General features: G+C 36.8%; 2 protein-coding genes across 2 annotated transcripts; one reads left to right on the forward strand and one right to left on the reverse strand.

The window, feature by feature from the left end:
- Positions 1–462: 462 nt before the first annotated feature.
- LOC104527967 (nephrocystin-3-like) lies at positions 463–6,877 on the forward strand (the record flags this gene model as incomplete). Its single annotated transcript, XM_010171828.1, has 5 exons — positions 463–590; positions 2,808–3,048; positions 5,029–5,154; positions 6,055–6,170; positions 6,373–6,877. Coding segments are annotated over 5 exons (792 nt in total), but the record flags the coding sequence as incomplete, so codon positions are not given.
- A 4,824-nt stretch (positions 6,878–11,701) lies between these two features.
- Positions 11,702–19,060, reverse strand: UBA5 (ubiquitin like modifier activating enzyme 5). The gene is made up of 11 exons (XM_010171827.1): positions 19,019–19,060; positions 18,844–18,933; positions 17,549–17,658; positions 17,049–17,135; positions 16,293–16,377; positions 15,377–15,481; positions 15,072–15,199; positions 13,773–13,908; positions 13,246–13,321; positions 12,346–12,452; positions 11,702–11,796 (listed from the first exon to the last, which is right to left on the reverse strand). Exons 1-11 carry the CDS (start codon positions 19,055–19,057, stop codon positions 11,713–11,715), a joined length of 1,047 nt encoding a protein of 348 aa, XP_010170129.1. The 5' UTR covers positions 19,058–19,060; the 3' UTR covers positions 11,702–11,712.
- Positions 19,061–19,899: the final 839 nt, after the last annotated feature.

The following is a 19,899-nucleotide window of genomic DNA, read 5'->3' on the forward strand; positions in this document are numbered from 1 at the left end:
CACAGTCTCCTTTGGGCATCCACCTGCTCCATTATGGCCTACCTCATGGGGTCACAAGTCCTGCCAGCAGACCTGCTCTGGCGTGGGCTCCTCTCTCCACGGGCCACAGGTTCTGACAGGAACTTGCTCCAGCAAGTTTTGATCTTAGTAACCTAATAGTTTGCTCTGAATTGGTTATTTAAACTGCAGAGTTTAATCAAATTATCATGTATGATACAGGGGAAACAGAGCTGTATGACAGCACAGTAACTTAAATTTCCTAGAAACATGTTTGGTGAAATGTTCCATTTAGCTTGCAAACAGAACTTGAAGTGCAAACAGCACTTATTGTGCTCCTTTGGCACCAAAGAGTCGTCTAATTTTCTGTCTTCAGTTGTACGGTTTAAAAGTAATGGTACATTTGGCTTACACAATGTAATTGTGTGATGTAATTGGCTTACATTACCTTGTGCTTTGCTGTAGTGTGGCTTTGCTCTCCTGCGTCAAAGAGCCCTGCAACTGGAAGAGCTCACGTTAGGCAAGGATACGCCAGATAATGCGCGAACACTCAATGAGCTCGGAGTCCTCTATTACCTGCAGAATAACCTTGAGTAAGTTGCATTAATTGTGACACATCCACTGAGTCCTGCCATAGGTCTAAATGGAATCAAAGCATTGAGAACTAGTGTGAAATGTAGACACATGATCAAATATTCACTATGGTGCCATCTCTGATTCATTCAACTGGTTTTTGGTTACTGTGAAATTCGCTCTCATTTTCTAGAGTTGATGCTGTTGACATGTATTTACTAAATCAGTGCATTTCCTGCCTTCACATGTGATGTTCCACAGTTAAATTTAACTAGCCTTTGTTGCAGTTACCAGTTCTCTTCCAAAATTTATGCTGCCTGTAATCAGCTTCATTATTTTGTGACCCTCCTTTGTACTGTTCTTCCTTGAAAAGCAGGTTTGTTGTTTTTCTATGAAAAACACTCAAAAAGCCAGTATTACAAGCAATAATGAGTTAAATATTCACTGTGCTTGTAATCCTCAAGCTGTTACTCCGCTGGCCTTTTTAAGGGCAAAAGAGGACAGAGCAGCACTAAGGTATTCTAAAGGCAGATAAAGATAAGCAGGGGTGTTAAGGGGAGTAAAAGGTGGAGAACAGTTCTGATTGCATGGTTTGCCACTCTTCAGGTCAGCTTCTTCAGTCCACAGAGTAGTCTAAAACTGTGTATTGTGAGGGAATTGTGAAGTCACCTTAAATCCCACTGTACCAAACTGAATCATTTCAGAGAAGAAAAAGTGCACAGCGAAAAAGCACAAAGGAAGTTCTAGAAATATTTCTATGTTCTTCCTATATCTGATGTTTATGTCGCCAGTAGTTGTTGGATAACTACAGAAATATATCGTAATTTAGGATCTACACACAGAATCTCTGTTACATGCAGGACCTTTACAGTGAGGAAATTGATTTTAAATAGTTGATGGAAATGTGGGTTTTTCCATCAGTTTACCCTCATGAAGTCACGGTGAAGTAACTGGTTATAGAGGAGCGATACTGGTCTAATCTCATACAAGATCACTTTAGGTTCCACATTATTTGTGTGTAGCTCCTGTCCAACACAACCTACTTCTAGAGTAACTGTATCTCTGCTATTTCACAGGTGAACAAAAGTGTAAACTTTGTTCTAGTGAAGTTGTAAGTCATTTTTAATGGATATTGCATCTCTGTTCTAAACCAGCAAGTCCAAGAATTTTTTGATCATTTGATGCCATTAGAATGAAATCAGTGACAGAAGGTTATGTCACTTCATTAGCTGTTAGATGTTATATCACACATCATCCTCTAGCCTTTACATAGAGTGAACACCTTTTGACACTTGTCTAAGAGCTCCAGAATTGAACCTACAGTTCTGTGTATAAATGGTCTTTTTTTTTTTTTTCTCTGATGCAATGTGCTTTTTTCCAATTTACTAAGCTGACCTCTTGGGAATAGCATCACACAGAATTTGTGTGTATGTCAGGGTGACAAACTGCCTAGTTATAGTGGATGCTGCCAGTATTATATGGGGATCACCCATGGTTTGTGATAGAGGAGCTGCTGTAAATCTGCCATGGAATAGTAGTATGCTACTCTAGTGATTTAAATTATGCCCTTTTGATAGGGAAACGCTTGGGTGGTGGCATTACACACAGTCTTTTCTACTTTGTCACTTCCAGACAGATTCTACTATGAGATTCTAGCTCATGACATACATAAAACCCATTCGGTCTTTTCCCCTTTGGTATGAAAGCTGTGCTGTATGTTTTATATTTTTTAAAGTTATTTGAAAAATGGGTGGTGTGTTCTGAACCTCTACCTCGCGTTCCACTACTTCTTTATCCATGGGGCTACATGACTGCTATGAGGAGTTGCCCGTAAGTCAGTAGAATGTTTTGAGTAAGGAAGCATTACTTGCCTAACTGAAGTTCTAGGTTGAATTAAAGAAAAAAGCTGATGTTGTGGTAGTGTAATGTTTGCTGAGATCTGCTAGACTGGCATTTCAGTCCTTTACAAGGTGGCTCCAAGTTTGCACAGGAATATATTAACTAGCTCTCTGTCTCCATTCTTATGGTTAGCATGCATGGCAGGACTGTTTGGGATGTAAAGCACCTCACTGTATAAATGAATTGCTAATCTGGCATTTGCTTGTTCTGAGGGAATTCCGTTACTAATGTCACTATCTGCAGTTTCCCAGGCTGAGTTTGTTCTGTTTCAAACAGCCACTTCAGCCTGTACAGAAGTTACCAGCTTTAAAATATTGTTGAATAAATGTGTTCTGTAGGACAGCAGAGCTTTTCCTGAAGCGCTCCTTGGAAATGAGAGAGAGAGTCCTGGGACCCGACCACCCAGACTGTGCGCAGTCTTTGAACAACCTGGCAGCCTTGTACAATGAGAAGAAACACTATGACAAGGCAGAGGAACTCTATGAGAAAGCTTTAGACATCAGGAGGAGAGCACTGGCTCCAGATCATCCCTCCTTGGCTTATACAGGGAAACACCTGGCAGTGCTGTACAAAAAGATGGTAAGCACAAGCCTGTTACCTTTTCTCATCGCCTAAATTAACTGTAATGCCTTGTGTTGTTACAGTCTTCAATCCAAAAGGAGCTGGGACATGGGAATTTTGTCAGCTCTTGGTGTTCTACACACATGCATAAAAGATATAGTCAAGGGGCATTAGTCAGTTTCCAAAAAGCCCAGTAGCCTTTTCAGAACACAGTTTGCTTAAAGAAAAGTTATTTATTAATAATTTCTTCAGTGTCCTGCATGCTTCGTATTCCCCATGAAGGACTTCTGATTTGGTTAAAGACTAGTGTTTTGGCTGCAGTGAGGGAAGCTCTTCACAGCTGTATTTGAGTTCTCTGCTGTCTGCTATATGACATCCAGATACAAGAGTTTGGTCAGATGTATTTTAATGAAAAAAATCAAGGTTTAGGGTGTAGGAGTAGTTCTTTTTACACAATGACCTCGAACTTTACAGTCAAATTGAGAGTAACTTGAAGGCTCATGAGGGAGATAGGACTCTACAAATAAACTATCTGGCTGAGCTACCTCCAGCTTATTTTGATTCAGTGAAAGATGAGTTACCCCCCTGTGAAATGCACTACAGGGAATACCATTAACAGTAGTATAAACTTCTGTGTTTCATCATTTCAAAACGTTTTAGGAACACTTGTGTTTGAAGATAGTAATTCTAACCATTCAGTATCATCAGTGTAAAAGTGATGTAAGGTTTCCAGCTGTTGAACCAAGATCAGATTCAGAGGATGACAAGAATTTTTTTTCTTTAATTTTTTTCACATTTTACCATTCTTCAAAAAGAGTCCTTGAGGAGAATCTCCTGGTTCAAATGCTCCTGTGTTTTTGTTCAATAATTGTTACCTGCTGTTATATGCATGAAATTGTTTAGGGTCACGTATTCTCTGCTCTCTTCAGCTTCTAATTTTGATGCTGCTAGAAACTGCAGAAGCACTCAGTATTTGCATCAAACAGCTCTGTGCTAGTTTGAAGGGGCATAATTTAAAATTCATGGTGAACTATGAGACAGGGAAGAGCAAAGAAGAGCGGAGGAAGAGAAGGGACAGGAATCAGATGTAGAAAATGACAATTATTTATAGATAAGTTTTTATTCCAGATGAATTACTGATTGTCTTCAAACTGTAGCATGGTAATGTTTTGAAAAAAGTAAGGAAAAAATTTTATTTGAATTTTGCAATTACAGTGAACCATTATACAGCAGAAGTTTGCAGTATTTAATTTCTAATTGCTATTAAATATGAGAATTGATATTCTGATAACAAAAGCCTAAATATACTTCTGCAGTATATCCAATTAATGTGTGACCAAATTCAAGTTTGGAGGAAAACAGATTTACTGGAAAAAATAATCTATAGTAAAACTAATTGGAATATGAGAGAGGTATTTTAGAGAAACCAAAGTCAAGAAGCCAAAGTCTCAGTATGGTGGATGGGAAGCAACAGGTACTTGAAATGGCATTGGACCCTGTGGCTGTTCCAAAGAAGATGGTGCGAACACCACTTCAGGAAGCAGCAAACTGCTCAAAAGTTAAGGCAGCTACATTCCTGATCCCATATCACCTGTAAAATTTAGGTCCTTTAGGACAAAAAATAAGCTCTTTACTCATTTATGGCAGGAGAAGGAAATACAAATAGAGAAAAATATTTGGATAAAAGTACAAGTGAAAATTGTTTTTAACAGCCTTCTCAATGAGACATTTGTGGGGAAAAAAGTAAATTAAAAAGGAAAGACATAGACATAGCTGAGAATTGCATTAATTGGGAGTTGAATATGCTCAGTATTTTAGAAAATTAAGTCTTGATAAATATTCATTATAAACAGTCTGTGCAGAATATGACTATGAATTAACCAAAGGTAAACACCTATTCTGGAAACAGCTACATCTTTTCCAGGGCTCTCTATTTAAAACAGATTTTCCTGTTACCATTTTGACACAAGAGAAGAGTTTTTTCCCTGTTATTTCTAGGGGAAACTTGACAAGGCTGTTCCTCTGTACGAACTAGCGGTTGAAATTCGACAGAAGTCATTTGGCCCAAAACACCCTAGCGTAGCAACTGCTTTGGTGAATCTGGCTGTCCTTTATTGTCAGATGGTAAGTTTTTCATGTCTTACATGTTTATTATTCCGGTCTTAGACTTTTTTATGATTTTTACCTAAATGATACCAAAGAAACTTGATCAGATTTAAAAGGGAAATTCCTTATAAGACTTGCAAATTCTTAGGGTCCATTTTAAAAATTGAAAGGATATTTGGCAAGGAAAATGTATGCAGGGAGCAGATAATTGCTGTGACTGGTATTTCACAAGGACACTCAGGCTAACGCTCTTTAGATAATTCAAAATGCCCATGTGCTTTATAAGACTAGAGCTTGGAGTACAGCATTATCAGTGATACCCAGGTTATCACAGTGTGGTGGAACACAGCTCCACCACTGACTCAGAGGGAAACACAATCCTTTGAAATTCATGTCTGTGACTGGAGCACCCACCTTGATCAAATGCAACTCTGTAACTAAAAATCTGAGAAGGCTGTGGACTTTCTAGTCTACAACTAATGTGGGATTCAAAGGAGATGCTGTCAACTTGCTGAATTCCTTCCTTAGCATCAGTGGGAGTGAGCTGCAGATTGTTTTCTTGGTTTCTGTATTTCTGCAATCTGCATATCTGATTCTAAACAGGGATCAGAGTTAAAGAGGGTAAAATTAAAGAGCATTTGGTAACTCAAAACTTTCAGGACTGAGATTTTCAAAACTGCCTAGGAAGCCCAGGCCCTAACAATTATAAAATCAGTGGGAGTTGCATTTTCAAGTGCGAGCCAGTTGCTCTGACAATCTCAATTACCATCCTCATCTGTCAACGGTATTGAGAACTCAAACCACTTTTCTGGTTAAATATGCATGATTTTGTATCTAGGATATGTTGATACTGTGTTGGAAAAAAATAATAGCATATGTAATATATGTCTGTAACAAACAACTTTCTACTATCCAAAGAAAAAGCAGATTGAAGCTTTACCTCTTTATGAACGTGCATTAAAGATTTATGAAGACAGCTTTGGTCACATGCATCCTCGTGTGGGGGAAACTCTGAAAAACTTGGCTGTGCTAAGGTAAGATTATAAGTTTTAGCCCTATAAAAGCAAATTACTATTAAAATTACTGGATGAAACAAAACATCCTGGACTTGTATACTTATGAGGAAAGTAGAGAGCTGTAAGTACACTTTGATAGCATGGTGTGCATTTCAATTTACATTAATTGAGAGACTTGTTTTATTTGCTTGTTTCAACATTGTTTTACTCTTCTCCAAAGCTATGAAGGGGGAGACTTTGAGAAGGCAGCTGAACTTTACAAGAGAGCTATGGAAATAAAAGAAGCAGAGACTTTGTTGATTGGTGGAAAAGCAACTTCTCGACACTCATCGAGTGGAGATACATTCGGCTTAAAAAGCACATTATCACCAAACATTTTCCTGGAACATGGACAAAGGTGACATAAACCTGCTCAAATAAAAGGCAGTCTCTATTCCTATTTTTAAATGGACATAAAATTATTAAGAAAATCTGTTTTTTCTAGGATAATGTACTATTTTGGGACCGACGCCTGTCTTCATGAATGACAGGGAAACAAATGTTTAAGCTTAAAATCCTTCCATGTTAACTCTGCAGACTGTATGGACGAGGCAAGCTTCTTTCATTGCATATAGATATGCATATTAGTTAATAGCTCAAGTTATAGCTAATACAAAAAAAAAAAAAGTGGATTTGCTACCTCTTAGCCTAAGGGCCAGGATCACAAGTTGAACCAATTGTATATACTCTATGGGGTAATTCTTATTTCTGTGTTGTAATAGTCTGGCTTAGATGATTTATGTATTTTTGTTTCATCAATCCTTTCTGGCTTTTCAGAAGCTTTTAAAGTTGTTTCTAAAGAGACAATAATTTTGAAATAGTCAAAATACTCTTCCACCCAAAGGTTTACCTGCAGGGTGATTTCAGCAAACTTAGATTCAAGGGACTTGTGCAAAAATAATTGCTTTCCTTGGGAAGCTGATGTATCTAAATATATCATCACCTACAGTTAAAGCTGTTGTCAGATTCAACTGTGTTCAGTAAAAATACTTCCAGTGGGGAATCAGAACAAAGATGATTATGATCTGATTCCCTGTTGCTAACCCTTTAGTGGTGCTTTCACAATTCAATCTCCTTGAATCCCTTAAAATACAAGAATGTTTGTATTAGCTGGAAAAACCTAGTGATGCAAAATAGTTTGCCATCAGATAAAGAGATGCTAATCAAATCTACCTGACTGTTGTGTTTCTTAATACCCTAGTCATCTGGAAGAACCAATTTAAAGTCTGTTCTCATTTGGTGCATAAATCCATGAATCAATTTAAATGCATACTAAAAAAAGACTTTTTTTTTTTAATTTGAATGAAAGGGAAAAACTAATTGAAACCTCACTGTAATGTTTCAGAGGTAACTGATAAATCTTTAGATTTATTTGATCCAGTTTGAAAAATGCAACTGGCCTTTACCTCAAAGGGGTAATTTCCTTCCATAGCATTTTTTCCCTTTTAGAATTAAGTGTAATTCCATTTTAGCCCTTGTTCTGGTTGGAAGACATTCAGTATTTTGGTAAGGCTGTAACTTGGCAAAAAGAACAGTATATAAAACTGATGATAGAACAAATATGTAACTCTATTTTTAATATTTAGTTGAAAAAAAAAATCAAAAAGGGCTCTTGAAGGTATTACAATACAGCAACAAGAGTTGACACATTTTATAGTAGCTCTCTGGGTATTTTCCTCTTACTTCAGAAAATGTTTTTTTAATGAAAGCAAGAGTTTTTCTACGATATTCCAGCCACCCTGAAAAGTTTTGAAAATTAGAAAGCTTCTTTGCAGGATTGCTATAGAGTAAGGAGAGGAGCGAAAGGAGAAAAAAAACCAAACACAACAAAACAAACAAACAAAAAACAACAGGAAAACCCCAACACACAATCCTGGAAACCTCAACCTTCCCAGCTTGTATTTGTTTCTGTTGCCTGCTCTTCTCAGACCTGGTAATTCCCTCCTCTAAAGCCAGTGTTAGGAATTATCAGTTGTCTGGTCTAGCTTGTCACCTCTGTTCTGATTTTAAGAGGTATAATGATACATCTTGCTCTCCTAAATATTCTTCCTTAATGTCACTAGCTTAAATAAGAAGCTACTTTCTAGACCTTCAATGTTACATCAGGCTTTTCCGATTTAGTGATTTTCAATTCTGAATTGTTACTGTTCTTCCCTTGATCTCTCCAGTTTACTCATAGGTTGCATGATTGCTTTTGGAAGAAAAATCAGTCCCTAAAAAGTAGCAGATCCCAACCATCCATGGTCCATTAGCAAAGACTGTGAGGAAACAACATGCTTACCCTATCAACCCAAAGAAAACTTTCCACAGAAGGTAAACCAGGATCACGAGTAATAGTGGAGGGTCTTGCAGGCTGCATGTTGGCCATAAGCTTATGCAGATATAGTCATAGTGCTCTTAAGACAGTTGTTCAGGTGTTTGTAGTTGTACCTCATGGACGTTAAAAAAAAAAAAAAGGAATTTGTATTTCTGGTGCATCATGCCAAATAATACTTCTGTGTAGAACACCTCAAACCACAGTGTCAGCAGTTTCAGTGGGGATTTAATCATACAGTCAGAGTATCAACATCTCAGTAACATTCTTGATACACTGTAATAACTGGAAGCTTCTTTTATAAGACTGCCAAATAAACAAAGCTGCACTAAACCATTGCAATATGCTTTAATTTGTTAGTTCGTACATTTTCCATTATGTTTTATAGTCAGAGTAGATTATTCTTGTAAATGTCTTTTTAATTAAAAAAAGATCCCTAAGGCTGCTTTTTTGATGCTGTTTACTTTTAAATAATTTTAACCATTGGCACATAAGACTCTTCTCCAAGTATTTTCTAATTATTTCAAATTCTTCTTGTATATATAAGTTGAAAGTCACAGGAGAACCATTTTGCGTACTCTGCCACTGGACATACAAAAAAGTCTATTGACTTGCTCATAAAACTGTAGATGAAGTAAAATGGGAAACAGTTGCCTCTTGTAAAGCTGTCAATCATGTGATAGCAGCCATATCAGCCAAATAGTTAAGAGCCAAGATTAATGGAGCTGCTGCAGAAGTGAGTCAACTGTTTGCCTCAGGATCTCCAGAGCCAGGTGTGGGCTCCACTGTTCCCAACAGAAAGGTAGAGTCACAAAGAAATGTAAGTAACACTTAGATTGACACTTGGATCAAGCTAGCGTAGATTCGTGATGCAGATTCAAGTATGTACTTTTTAATGGTCTCATTGTTCTACTTCCTTTCCCTCTTTGCAGTTCCTTTCCCAAATCTGCTTTTTCCAAATCTGAACTCCATACCCCAGGCTCCAGTATAGGTTGGGGAATGATCTATTAGAGAGCAGTGTAGGGGAAAGGGATCTGGGAGTCCTGGTGGACAGCAGGATGACCATGAGCCAGCACTGTGCCCTCGTGGCCAGGCCAACGGCATCCTGGGGTGCATTAGAAGGGGTGTGGTTAGTAGGTCGAGAGAGGTTCTCCTCCCCCTCTACTCTGCCCTGATGAGGCCACATCTGGAATATTGTGTCCAGTTCTGGGCCCCACAGTTCAAGAAGGACAGGGAACTGCTGGAGAGAGTCCAGCACAGAGCCACCAAGATGATGAAGGGAGTGGAGCATCTCCCTTATGAGGAAAGGCTGAGGGAGCTGGGTCTCATTAGCTTGGAGAAGAGGAGACTGAGGGGAGACCTCATTAATGTTTATAAATATGTAAACGGCGAATGTCAGGAGGATGGAGCCAGGCTCTTCTCAGTGATGCCCAATGGTAGGACAAGGGGCAATGGGTGTAGCTGGAACACAGGAGGTTCTGCTTACACACGAGAAGAAACTTCTTTACAGTGAGGGTGATGGAGCACTGGAACAGGCTGCCCAGGGAGGTTGTGGAGTCTCCGTCTCTGGAGTCATTCAAAACCCGCCTGGACGCCTTCCTGTGTGATCTCATTTAGGTTCCTGCTCCAGCAGGGGGATTGGTCTAGATGATCTTTCAAGGTCCCTTCCAGTCCCTAACATTCTGTGATTCTGTGAAAAAATAAATCATCTTCCATTTTACAGTATAATATGCTACACACAAAACCCACCCAAATCCTCCCTCACTAGCTTTGGAGTTTATTTTTATGTAGATAATATAATCTAGTGTCAGCTGTGGAAGAAACAGACTTTGAATTTTGTAAATCAAACATTTTTAAACTAAGTATTCATTCAGCTGCCCTAAGAAACAGAAGCACCTCCACAATATTTCTTTCTTTTTTTACATGTTGGTTGGATGCTGCTGCTACCATTACTGGCTCATTCTGTGTTGGCTGTATCGTGCTGTGGAAAGGTTTTTTGAACAGCCCAAGTCAGAAATACTTGTGTTATACTGCGCAGGTTGACATTTACATTCTTCTAAGCCAAATGTAAATAATGATCAGGTTCTGGATCAGACACCCAGAGTAGTTAAAATATTTAAAATTGATACTTCCAGTTTTGCAGGGTACTGACACTACAGCATGTGTACATTTACAAGTCAGTGTAAATTATCATGTCTTAAAGGTAATATGAATGTACTAACATTATTTACAAGACAAATACAATAGCTCAGCTACCCCCCTGAAGATAATTGCAACAGTAAACAAAATTTAGAACATTTAATTTTATAAGCTTTTTTTATGTGAACTCAGATTACTTATATTCCTTAATATAGCCTGGATGATGAGGGTGGGTCAGAATTACAGCTAAACTTTTAATAACCAACAAAAATATAATAGATTTTCAAAGATATAGATAAATCTCCTGATCTTTCCAGCATTGCTGGTAATTCTTAAAGATTTTGTCATGAAAAGCATCTGCCAGCTGAAACTGACATGCTAATGCCCAGTCTCTTAGTATAATTATCTACTACCAAGAGACTTGGCCTTGTTGCAGCATACTTAAAGCATTATCACATCCAAAACATATAGGCAGCTATTTAAGAACAAGCAATAGTAAAGCATTAATAAAACCAGGGAAGTTAAAAAAATTCCATCCCATAGATATGTAAGGAGGATAAAGAGGCTGAAATGTTCTGTTTACTCAGGAAAAAGTAACCACAGCACGATCCATGCCAAGAATTTACAGAAACCACTGAACAACAATGAATACAAGTGCCTGGAAAATCAAGGGCACAATCATCTGCCCTTGACCTATTCAATCTGCTCCAGCCAATCTCATCTTTCACATGTCCTATACTATGTACTGTTCTCATCACATAATATTGCACATAATGTGCTATGCCTGCTTTTGTTACTTTATCCATTTCCTTTTATTTACCTCTGAATATCTGGACACTAGCAATGATGAGCAATATTTTACAGTAGCACAATGCCATATGTTAAAGATGTGAGTAGACAACAGAATATAAACAACCTAAGGCTGTTTCCTTCTTGCCCCTGTAACAGTTCCATTTCATCAGAAATGTAAAGATAAGTTTCAGTGGAGGAGGAGGGGAAAAGACTCTGGTCTTCTCAAAATCCAGTGTCAATCCAAACTCCCAAAGGTTGTACTTGATATTTGTTTTGCTACATATTTCTCATTTTGGCCATGAGTTCTTCTAGGCTTTCTTCAGAATCTGCTACTGTTTCCTCAGTTACCAGATTCTCTTCCTATTAGGAACAGGAAAAAAAGGTTAGCAACAAAAACAGCAAACAAAAAAACACCACACAAATAAGACTTATTGTCATTACACCACACCATCTTCCTCGAAACAAGCAGTCAATTGCGAAATTGGGCCTAAGTGATTATAAGCTTAAATTGTAAAGTTTGTTCTGACTGGGAGTGAGAGATTCTGTTCATGAGGTATATGACTACATACAGCTTTTACAAGATAAACATGGTTAAAGTATTAGTCACCAAAATACCAACTGAGAAATTCGCATCTGATGTCCCTCCTTTGCCCTCCAAATACATTCATTCCTATCAGTCAAAATGACATTCACACTAACATCCATACTTAAAAGAAATATATTGCAGAGAAACACAGAACTGGACCATAGAAGACAGCATTCAGATGTACAAAATACAATTTTACTGGTATTGTTCAAGATGGAATTTTATTTTAGGTTTAAAGGGTAACCAAATTGGCTCATATTATAAATTTAATCTATACAATGTATTTTAAAAATAAGTGTATTCATAAAGAATAAATGTATTACCTTGTTTGGGATAGTATATGCTACAGTAATTCCCTCAGGAAGCTCAGGTACTGGGCCAGATGCAGCCTGCAGCTCATCTTCTGAAATTTCAGATACTAACTCGATGCCTTTGCATTAAAAGGAATTGAGAACTCCATTAGAAGTTAAAGAAGTTCTTTAATCATGGTGTTATCATAGCACAATGAAAACTGCAGCTACTTTTCTAAAACAGAAAAAATTTAAAAGCATAAAGACCTTTGATTTCAATTACTTCATTCTCATTATCAATGCAAAATATTTTCCCTTTACAATATATGAAGTGGTTCCATACATAGAATTTATGGATGAGAATGGCACCTCTCCTATAGGTCTTCCTGTTCTAACAGCTTAAATGTTACTGCGAAGACACCAATGGTAAGATAATCTTATTTTCTATATTATGTAATCAACAGAATGTATATATCCATTCTTGAAATGTTTACATAAAATGTGCTTACCATTTCTTAAGACAATTCTTTCTAATTTAAAGCCCTCAGGGGAATAAAAAGATCTATGGGGATGCGTTAGCAAAGCAATTATGGAAATAACAAATGCTCTTTAGCTACGTATTCAAAAGGAACACACAACGAATAAATCTCACATCTTTCATATCTTCAGACCATCTTCTAAGAAAGTATTTTATACAAACACTGTTCAATTTAGTGCATAAAGCCTGCTTGTTATACTAGAACACCATTATCAAGTTGTGTTAGCATTACTGTCAAAACCTGTGAAAAGACAGCAGTAATCATACAGTACGAGGTACAGAAAGTAGGAACCATGAGAAGTCCCATGAATCCTACAGTGTGTTGACCTAAAAACAAATAATTTAATTGAAGCTTGGTACTGGGAACATCATTTTGTCTCTGGTTGATTACTTACCCCATTCATTGTCTTCATGCACTATTTCTTCTTCCTGTTCAATTACTTCTTGGTTTGGTCGTGCAGCTTCTTTTTTCTGAAGGAAAAACACACAAAAAATAATAATAAAAATGTAATAGTCCAATTTTCAAGAACAGCAAAGAAGATAAAATCTAATATTCACACTTTTTTAATATTTAAGATACGCAGTCACCATTTAGAACTTGGTTAGGCATAAAAAGGCAGACTACGTGCAAGTTAAAAAAAAACCTAAATCCATTAACACTCAAAAATATATGACTGTGAGAAAGGCTGAGCAATTACTGAAAAAAAAAAATAAATCTAACTGCATGCAAGGCATTCTGTCTGCCCTTTGCTTTAAGGGCTTTAAGACTCCTACCGTATTTTTGAAATGCGTGCAACCATCTGAAGACAAGGCTCTTGAAAACTGGAGTAGCAATGAAAGCTTTATTTTACTAGAGATCTGTAGCTTGCTTTATTCTTAAGGCTTGAAGAAAGAAAAAACCTCAAAACTCAAAATTTTTTACCTTATAATTTTCCTGCTGTCTTCTGCAATTTTGGTCACTACATTGTGGGTTTGGCTTCATAGCCATAGTTGGAAAGAAATCTTGCATCGCATTGTAACCAAGATAGTAACTCACAGTACCAAAATTTAACAGATACCTAGAAAAACAGAGAAAACAGGCTTTTATATACAGGTGCAAACGTAAAAATTGTTTCTCAAGGAATATTATTTTCCTCAAGAACTTTTAGAATTCACTTTCACACTAGTGAATTTGTAAAAAATTACTGTAATTGTCTTAAAATAAGCTGTAGTCACCTGACAACAGGATAACTGCATCAACATAGAATCTGGTCCTCTTGTGATACAAATGTGTGAGAACAAGTCAGCTACAGTCTTGGACAAAAAAATGTTTAAATGTAAGCAGTTTTCTCCCGTGCCCTAAATCCATTGCTTGAAACACTCAGGTGCTCTGTATTGCGAAGGGAGAGTTTTCAACAGCTAATCAGAACCAGTTTAATCATCTTTACTGGAGGGTCATATTAGCAATGAAAAGAAAGATTTAAATTAAGCTGCAATGTTTGCATTCGTTATTAAAGAAAAACACCTGTTGCTATGCAATTTTATGTAGTACCTCTGTGTTGAAAATGACAGTAGTTTAGAGGCACACTTGCAAGCAGTATTTTTATTCTTTGTAACTAGAAATTTTTAGATGACTGAACAAACCAAGCCAAGGCCAAAAATAGGCTAAATACGATCCTGTAATCAAATATGCTTGTAAAAGATGGTGCATCATTTTGAAACCAAATACACAGTTGTTAAAAAATGTTCCTTGCTGATACATGCAGCTCTTTTAGCAGATGGAGTCATATAACAGTACTTTTGGAAAATATTAAAATATTTCACATGCTATATAACTATTTTTAATTAATTTCAGGTTTTTAGAATACAGACACTGCAAGAGAAATTAATTCTTCTTTGTCCATGTAAAAAATTTCAAGGACAAGTTAGCACTGTAGTGTTTTTGTGTGTAATTTAGTGATTTTGGAGAAAAAAAAAAAATGTGTGTGTGTGTAGTAAGAGAAATTCTCAGGAAAACTCTGAAGACTTTTCCTTGTCCCTGAAAAGTTCTATTAAAAACTCCAAAGTAAACACACCAGTGATTCAACCAGTGTGTATTTCAGCCCTGTCCAATGGTGTCAATACCTTTAGGAAATAGGCCACAAACAAGTAAAAAGAACTAGGTCCATCATTATGAAATGTTCCTTCATGTTTCTTTTTCTTATGGTGCTGTACATTGAATAAAAATAACTCAGTCACTTACTTCAAAACATTTTGCACAAGAATTCCTGCCACAACACCCATGGTTGTAGGAAGACTAGCTGCACAAACTCCTTCTCGTTTTAATGTTTTCTCATCAATATTTGCAGCAACTACAAGTGGAGGAGCACACTGAGGGGAAATAAAGTCAGTTTAAAACAAGTATGAAAAAAACCCCAGAGATCACACAAAATTTTAAAATAGCCCCTCTATCAGCTGTGCCAGGATCACATTCACTAGCCAGTTAATCTTCATACTCCCAGTCCTGCTTTAAAAGACAAACGAGCAATTCAGCAGAGCACTGCATACCGCGAAACAAGCAGATTCACCAGGTATGATCAGCTGTATATGTCCTGACACGGCATTTTCACTCACTCCAGATTCCATCCAGATTTGTCCAAGTTCATTGCAGGCCTTATAAACACAGAAACACACACATCAACACTACAGGACTTCAGTGAAAAGAAAAAAAAACAAAACCAACACATGTAAATTGAGAGTGATTAAACACATTGATCTTCCTGCTTTGAGACAAAACACTATGATCAGAGAATGGAATGTGAAAAGGTAGAATAGAAATTGTTTATCAAATGACAAATTAAAGTCGTCCTCGTGACGACAGCCCTTTGTGCTGTCCTGAGACTTTTGAACATACACAGCATAAGTGAACCCAGTTACTAGCACACTACAGAATCTAACTGCACAAACTACTATTGGAGGCATAGATCATAGGCAGTGTATCTGTGTACCGTCAGTGCATGCAATTTATGGATCAAGTTACCTCAAGGATAACAGAAAACATGCATTTGGCATATGCCCTACATTGGCTGCCACCATAAAGAAAAACAGTTTGATTAGGTACGCAGCCTTAAGACATTTTTAGTATACAAAGAGTCATATGAAGTATACAATAGCTATACATAGTCTTTAGAAAGTTTGCAAGATTTAACATACCAGGCTTTGATAATACCTTTATATAAACAGGATAATTTGGAAAGACAGAGAAGGCTCAGGACACTTAACTCTTTTACTAACCATTACCTGCTTAGTAACTTAAAAGTCTACAGTTATATTTATACACATAAATTGTATTTTATAAGAACTGCATAAAAGCTCAGATTCTCTTTCTTTAAATGAAGGAGAAAATTTCTTAGAAGATTCTTGGTAAGTATCTGTCTCTTCTCTAGTCCAGACTTCCACAAGCTCATACCTTCAATGGCCTTACCGTGTTAATTGCCATGCGTGCTTCAAAGTTGTCCACGCAGCTTAGAACAAGGTCGACAGGCTTCCCTTCCTCTAGTGCACCGTTACTGAAACAAGTATCAGAAGTCAGCATGAAATTGCTGGCAGAACAAAATACCAACATGGCAATCAACACAGCGCTTTAGAGTACAGAAGCACACAGGAAGTGTATTTCTAACAAAACTTGTGCAAATGCAGAACATGATACAACTAGCATCTTAGATCAGCAGTAGAAACCACAGCATGCTGGAGCTGGGATTTAAATACAAAGGCATTCTAGATTAAAAGTTTTCTATAATATACACTCACAGTACAAAGTATTGGATAATTGTATCTTTGTACAACATAAATGCAAATGGGAAAAGTTATTTCAGAACTTCTCTGTGAGATCTGCTAACAACTATTTTCTTTTTTCATTCTATAAAGCATACCTGAAACTACTCCAGAGCAGTCAAAATATGATCTGATCTGTTTTCTATAATGGGAAAAGCCTGTAAGACCTGCAGCTTTGGTTGGAAACCTAGTGATGCACTAATATAAAATATAACTATGTAACAGTAGAAATAAATACCAACTCTAGAGAAAAGGTCTAGGCAGGAATGTCTTCATATATACATATTTCCCACTGGTTTTCAATTGGAAGTAATTAAATTGAAAAAAAAAAACAAACCACAACCCAACAATAAAAATGTGAGGCTGTATTTAGAGCCACACACCAACAGAAGGTGAGAGATTTTACCTTATTCTATCCATGAAATGTTCAAAGTTGTCCAGTGTTGTGATGTTGTAGTTATGCACTTCAAATTGAACATCAGGATTAATATTCCTTATGGAGGAAATAATATGAGCCAATGTTAATAAATACAACGATAATTTGCATTCTACCCCCTAACTTCACAAGTGTTGCTACAGTGTTAAGCTTCCAGTCTGAAGTCTAGAATACACCCATATTTGTCGAAAATTCACAGATTAGATAAGAAAATAAAATAAAAAAATATGTATCGCAACAGATCAAAGTGGTGGAGTTTATACCAAACTTCTGAGCAAAATTAGCTATACTTAAAAAGTAGACTTACATTAAGGTTTTGGCCAGTAGGAAAACATCCTTAAAGTATCAATCATTCCCACAACTATTTTATACTCAAATTTCCAAATTAGATCATGCTACTTTGCAAGTGATTAAAAATGTTTCCTGGAGCAGCAACCTGGGTTGCTGATACCCACTTCTCAAAGTTATACCTCAATGTATGCTCTGCTGCTTGCACTTTACTTAATCCAGCTTGATGGGGTTGGAAGAAGAGTCTGTTCATGTTTGCCAATTCCACTTTGTCATAATCAAACAGAAGCAGCTATAAGAAAGATTGTATTAACATATGTGAATCTTCAAAGACTCTGCAACCAAAGCACTATGGCAAGGCATTTTAAACAACAAAACTCATTCACCAACAACAAAACCTCCCAGCCAAACACCCCTACTGTCCCTTTCAGTTCACGTACAAAATTTACCAACATTGTAAATCTATGAATAATTGAATTCTAACTCCCATTCTCCAGGAACTCATTTGTTCAGTCACAAAAACCACTCTTCATAAAAAGCAATCTGTTCGTTTGAGCCAAACTAAGAAGATTCAACAGATTATCTACATGCACACTATCGACTCTGTTATCACATTCCTACTCGCTGTTATGGCATTAACTAGAAACGTGCAATTTCTTTCACTTGTCTTGGCATGTAGTTCTTCAAAAACAATTCACTTAAAATACCTACATAATAAATGGACATGTCGATTATTAGAAACTCTGAATCAACTGTCCATTGTCCTTTTCTGTGCCCAAGATGTTGGTCTTCAGGAAGTGCTGCTTCAGAGGAAGGGGAAATAAAATTTGCAGTGAAAAACTGCATCACTTCCTTATTAAGGAAATTTAAAAGTTCCAGGAGTAAATGGTCAGGCTTTGCCTGGAAATACAAACATCTAAGCCATTCCCCAAGTTCCTCCTTTAAAGAAAAACCCTGTTCTATTAACTCTGGGGGTTCTTATTATCTATACACACATCAAATTATTTTTAACTGCTGCTAAATTATTAGCTCTAAGTCTGCCACATGACAAACTAATGTTTGTGATAAAAGTACCACAAATTGAAATCTATCACATTTCAATTTCATTAATATCAACTTGTTCTGATGAGACTTAATCTATTATGCAAGTTACTCCCACCATTTTCTACATTTTGTTTACCTTCTGCAATATTCCACTATGAAGGTTAGATAGATGGGCTCATAGAAGAGCATGGAGAAGACAAGCATCCAAACAAAAATCATCCACATGATACAGGATTAAGCCCTCAGCAAATCAATTTTACTAGCATGAGAAAAATATAGACTCTTCATTTGTGATGTTTACACAAGTTCTTGAGGGCTTTCTTCATAGTACTTTTTTACTTGGGCAAAATCAACTGGGTGAAATCGGATCTAACTTTATGAAGAAGCCTGGTCCATTTACTATAAAGATGTACAAGAAGAAAACTCTCATTACCTTACCAATGCCACACCTTGTCAACATTTCAGCAGTCACACTGCCAACTCCACCTACACCTACGACTGCAACTGTAAAGGTTCGGATTTTCTGTAGAAAGAAATAAAATACAGATCAGTACATCAAAAGCAGTCCTCACAGGGAAAAAAATGTTTTAATGCAGACAGAATCCTACCTCGTAGTCTTTGACAATTCCCATTCTTTTCAACGCCATCAAGCGACTACAAAGAAAAACAGCAACATTTTACAGAAAATGCTCTCTCTACATTTCTAATAGCAGGTTTTCTTTTCAGCTATTTAAAATCAGTTTTGGTTTAAAAATACCCCCAGCAAGCATCAAACTCAAGCCTGCTGTTTTCACTGCAGTTGTGACTGCCAGATCCAGTCTAAATGAGATAGTAAATGCTTTCCTATTAGCGACAGCAACGGAGTACTAACCCTGCAGAAACTCATGTACTTATTCAGTTGGTATGAGTAACATCAATGAAACCAGGAAAGCCATAGCTATTTTCATAAATTAATCCCTGATTTACAGAATGATAGCCTACACTTTTTTTCTGTAATGAACCATAGGGCAGCAGGGCAGTGAAGACTTTTCCACTGTTTTCTGATCAATTTGATTAGATTACTCCAACATAATATTTTTAACAAAATAAACTGGAGAATATCGGGTTGTGAGGACAACTGGGAGAATTTTAAAGTAACATTTTATCCTGCTATTGCATTTTTTTCATTGAAAATATCACTGCAAGTACAAGTATCAACTTGTTTTAAAGCAATTCATCCTGAAAAAAAAATAATGCATCAGATTTCCAGAAGAGCTGAGCACTAAAAGGCATCCCAGATGCTCAAGACTTCTCTATATCAAACTGTAAAATAGGTAAGTTAGAGGAATGAGAATAAGACTTCACATAATACCAACACCTGTCCCATTTATTAGCAACTGACAAACTGTTTTTATTAGCTGAAAAAAGTTTTTATTAGCTGAAAAACTCACAAAGTTTCCTGTCTCTCGCTCTGTACTGCAAAGCAAGGTAATACAGAGGGACCCCAATG

Source organism: Antrostomus carolinensis, unplaced genomic scaffold (assembly GCF_000700745.2).
Source record: "Antrostomus carolinensis isolate BGI_N321 unplaced genomic scaffold, ASM70074v2 scaffold29317, whole genome shotgun sequence".
NCBI lineage: Eukaryota > Metazoa > Chordata > Aves > Caprimulgiformes > Caprimulgidae > Antrostomus > Antrostomus carolinensis.

Excerpts from the sequence above, each read along its gene's own strand:
- UBA5 (XM_010171827.1), bottom strand. The coding sequence starts at position 19,057 with ATGGCGTTGAAAAGAATGGGAATTGTCAAAGACTACGAG. Across the intron at positions 15,200-15,376 it reads GTGAATCTGCTTGTTTCGCG|TGTGCTCCTCCACTTGTAGT; the intron begins GTATGCAGTGCT and ends ATTTCCCCTCAG. Across the intron at positions 13,322-13,772 it reads GACAGCAGGAAAATTATAAG|AAAAAAGAAGCTGCACGACC; the intron begins GTAAAAAATTTT and ends TTTTTCCTTCAG.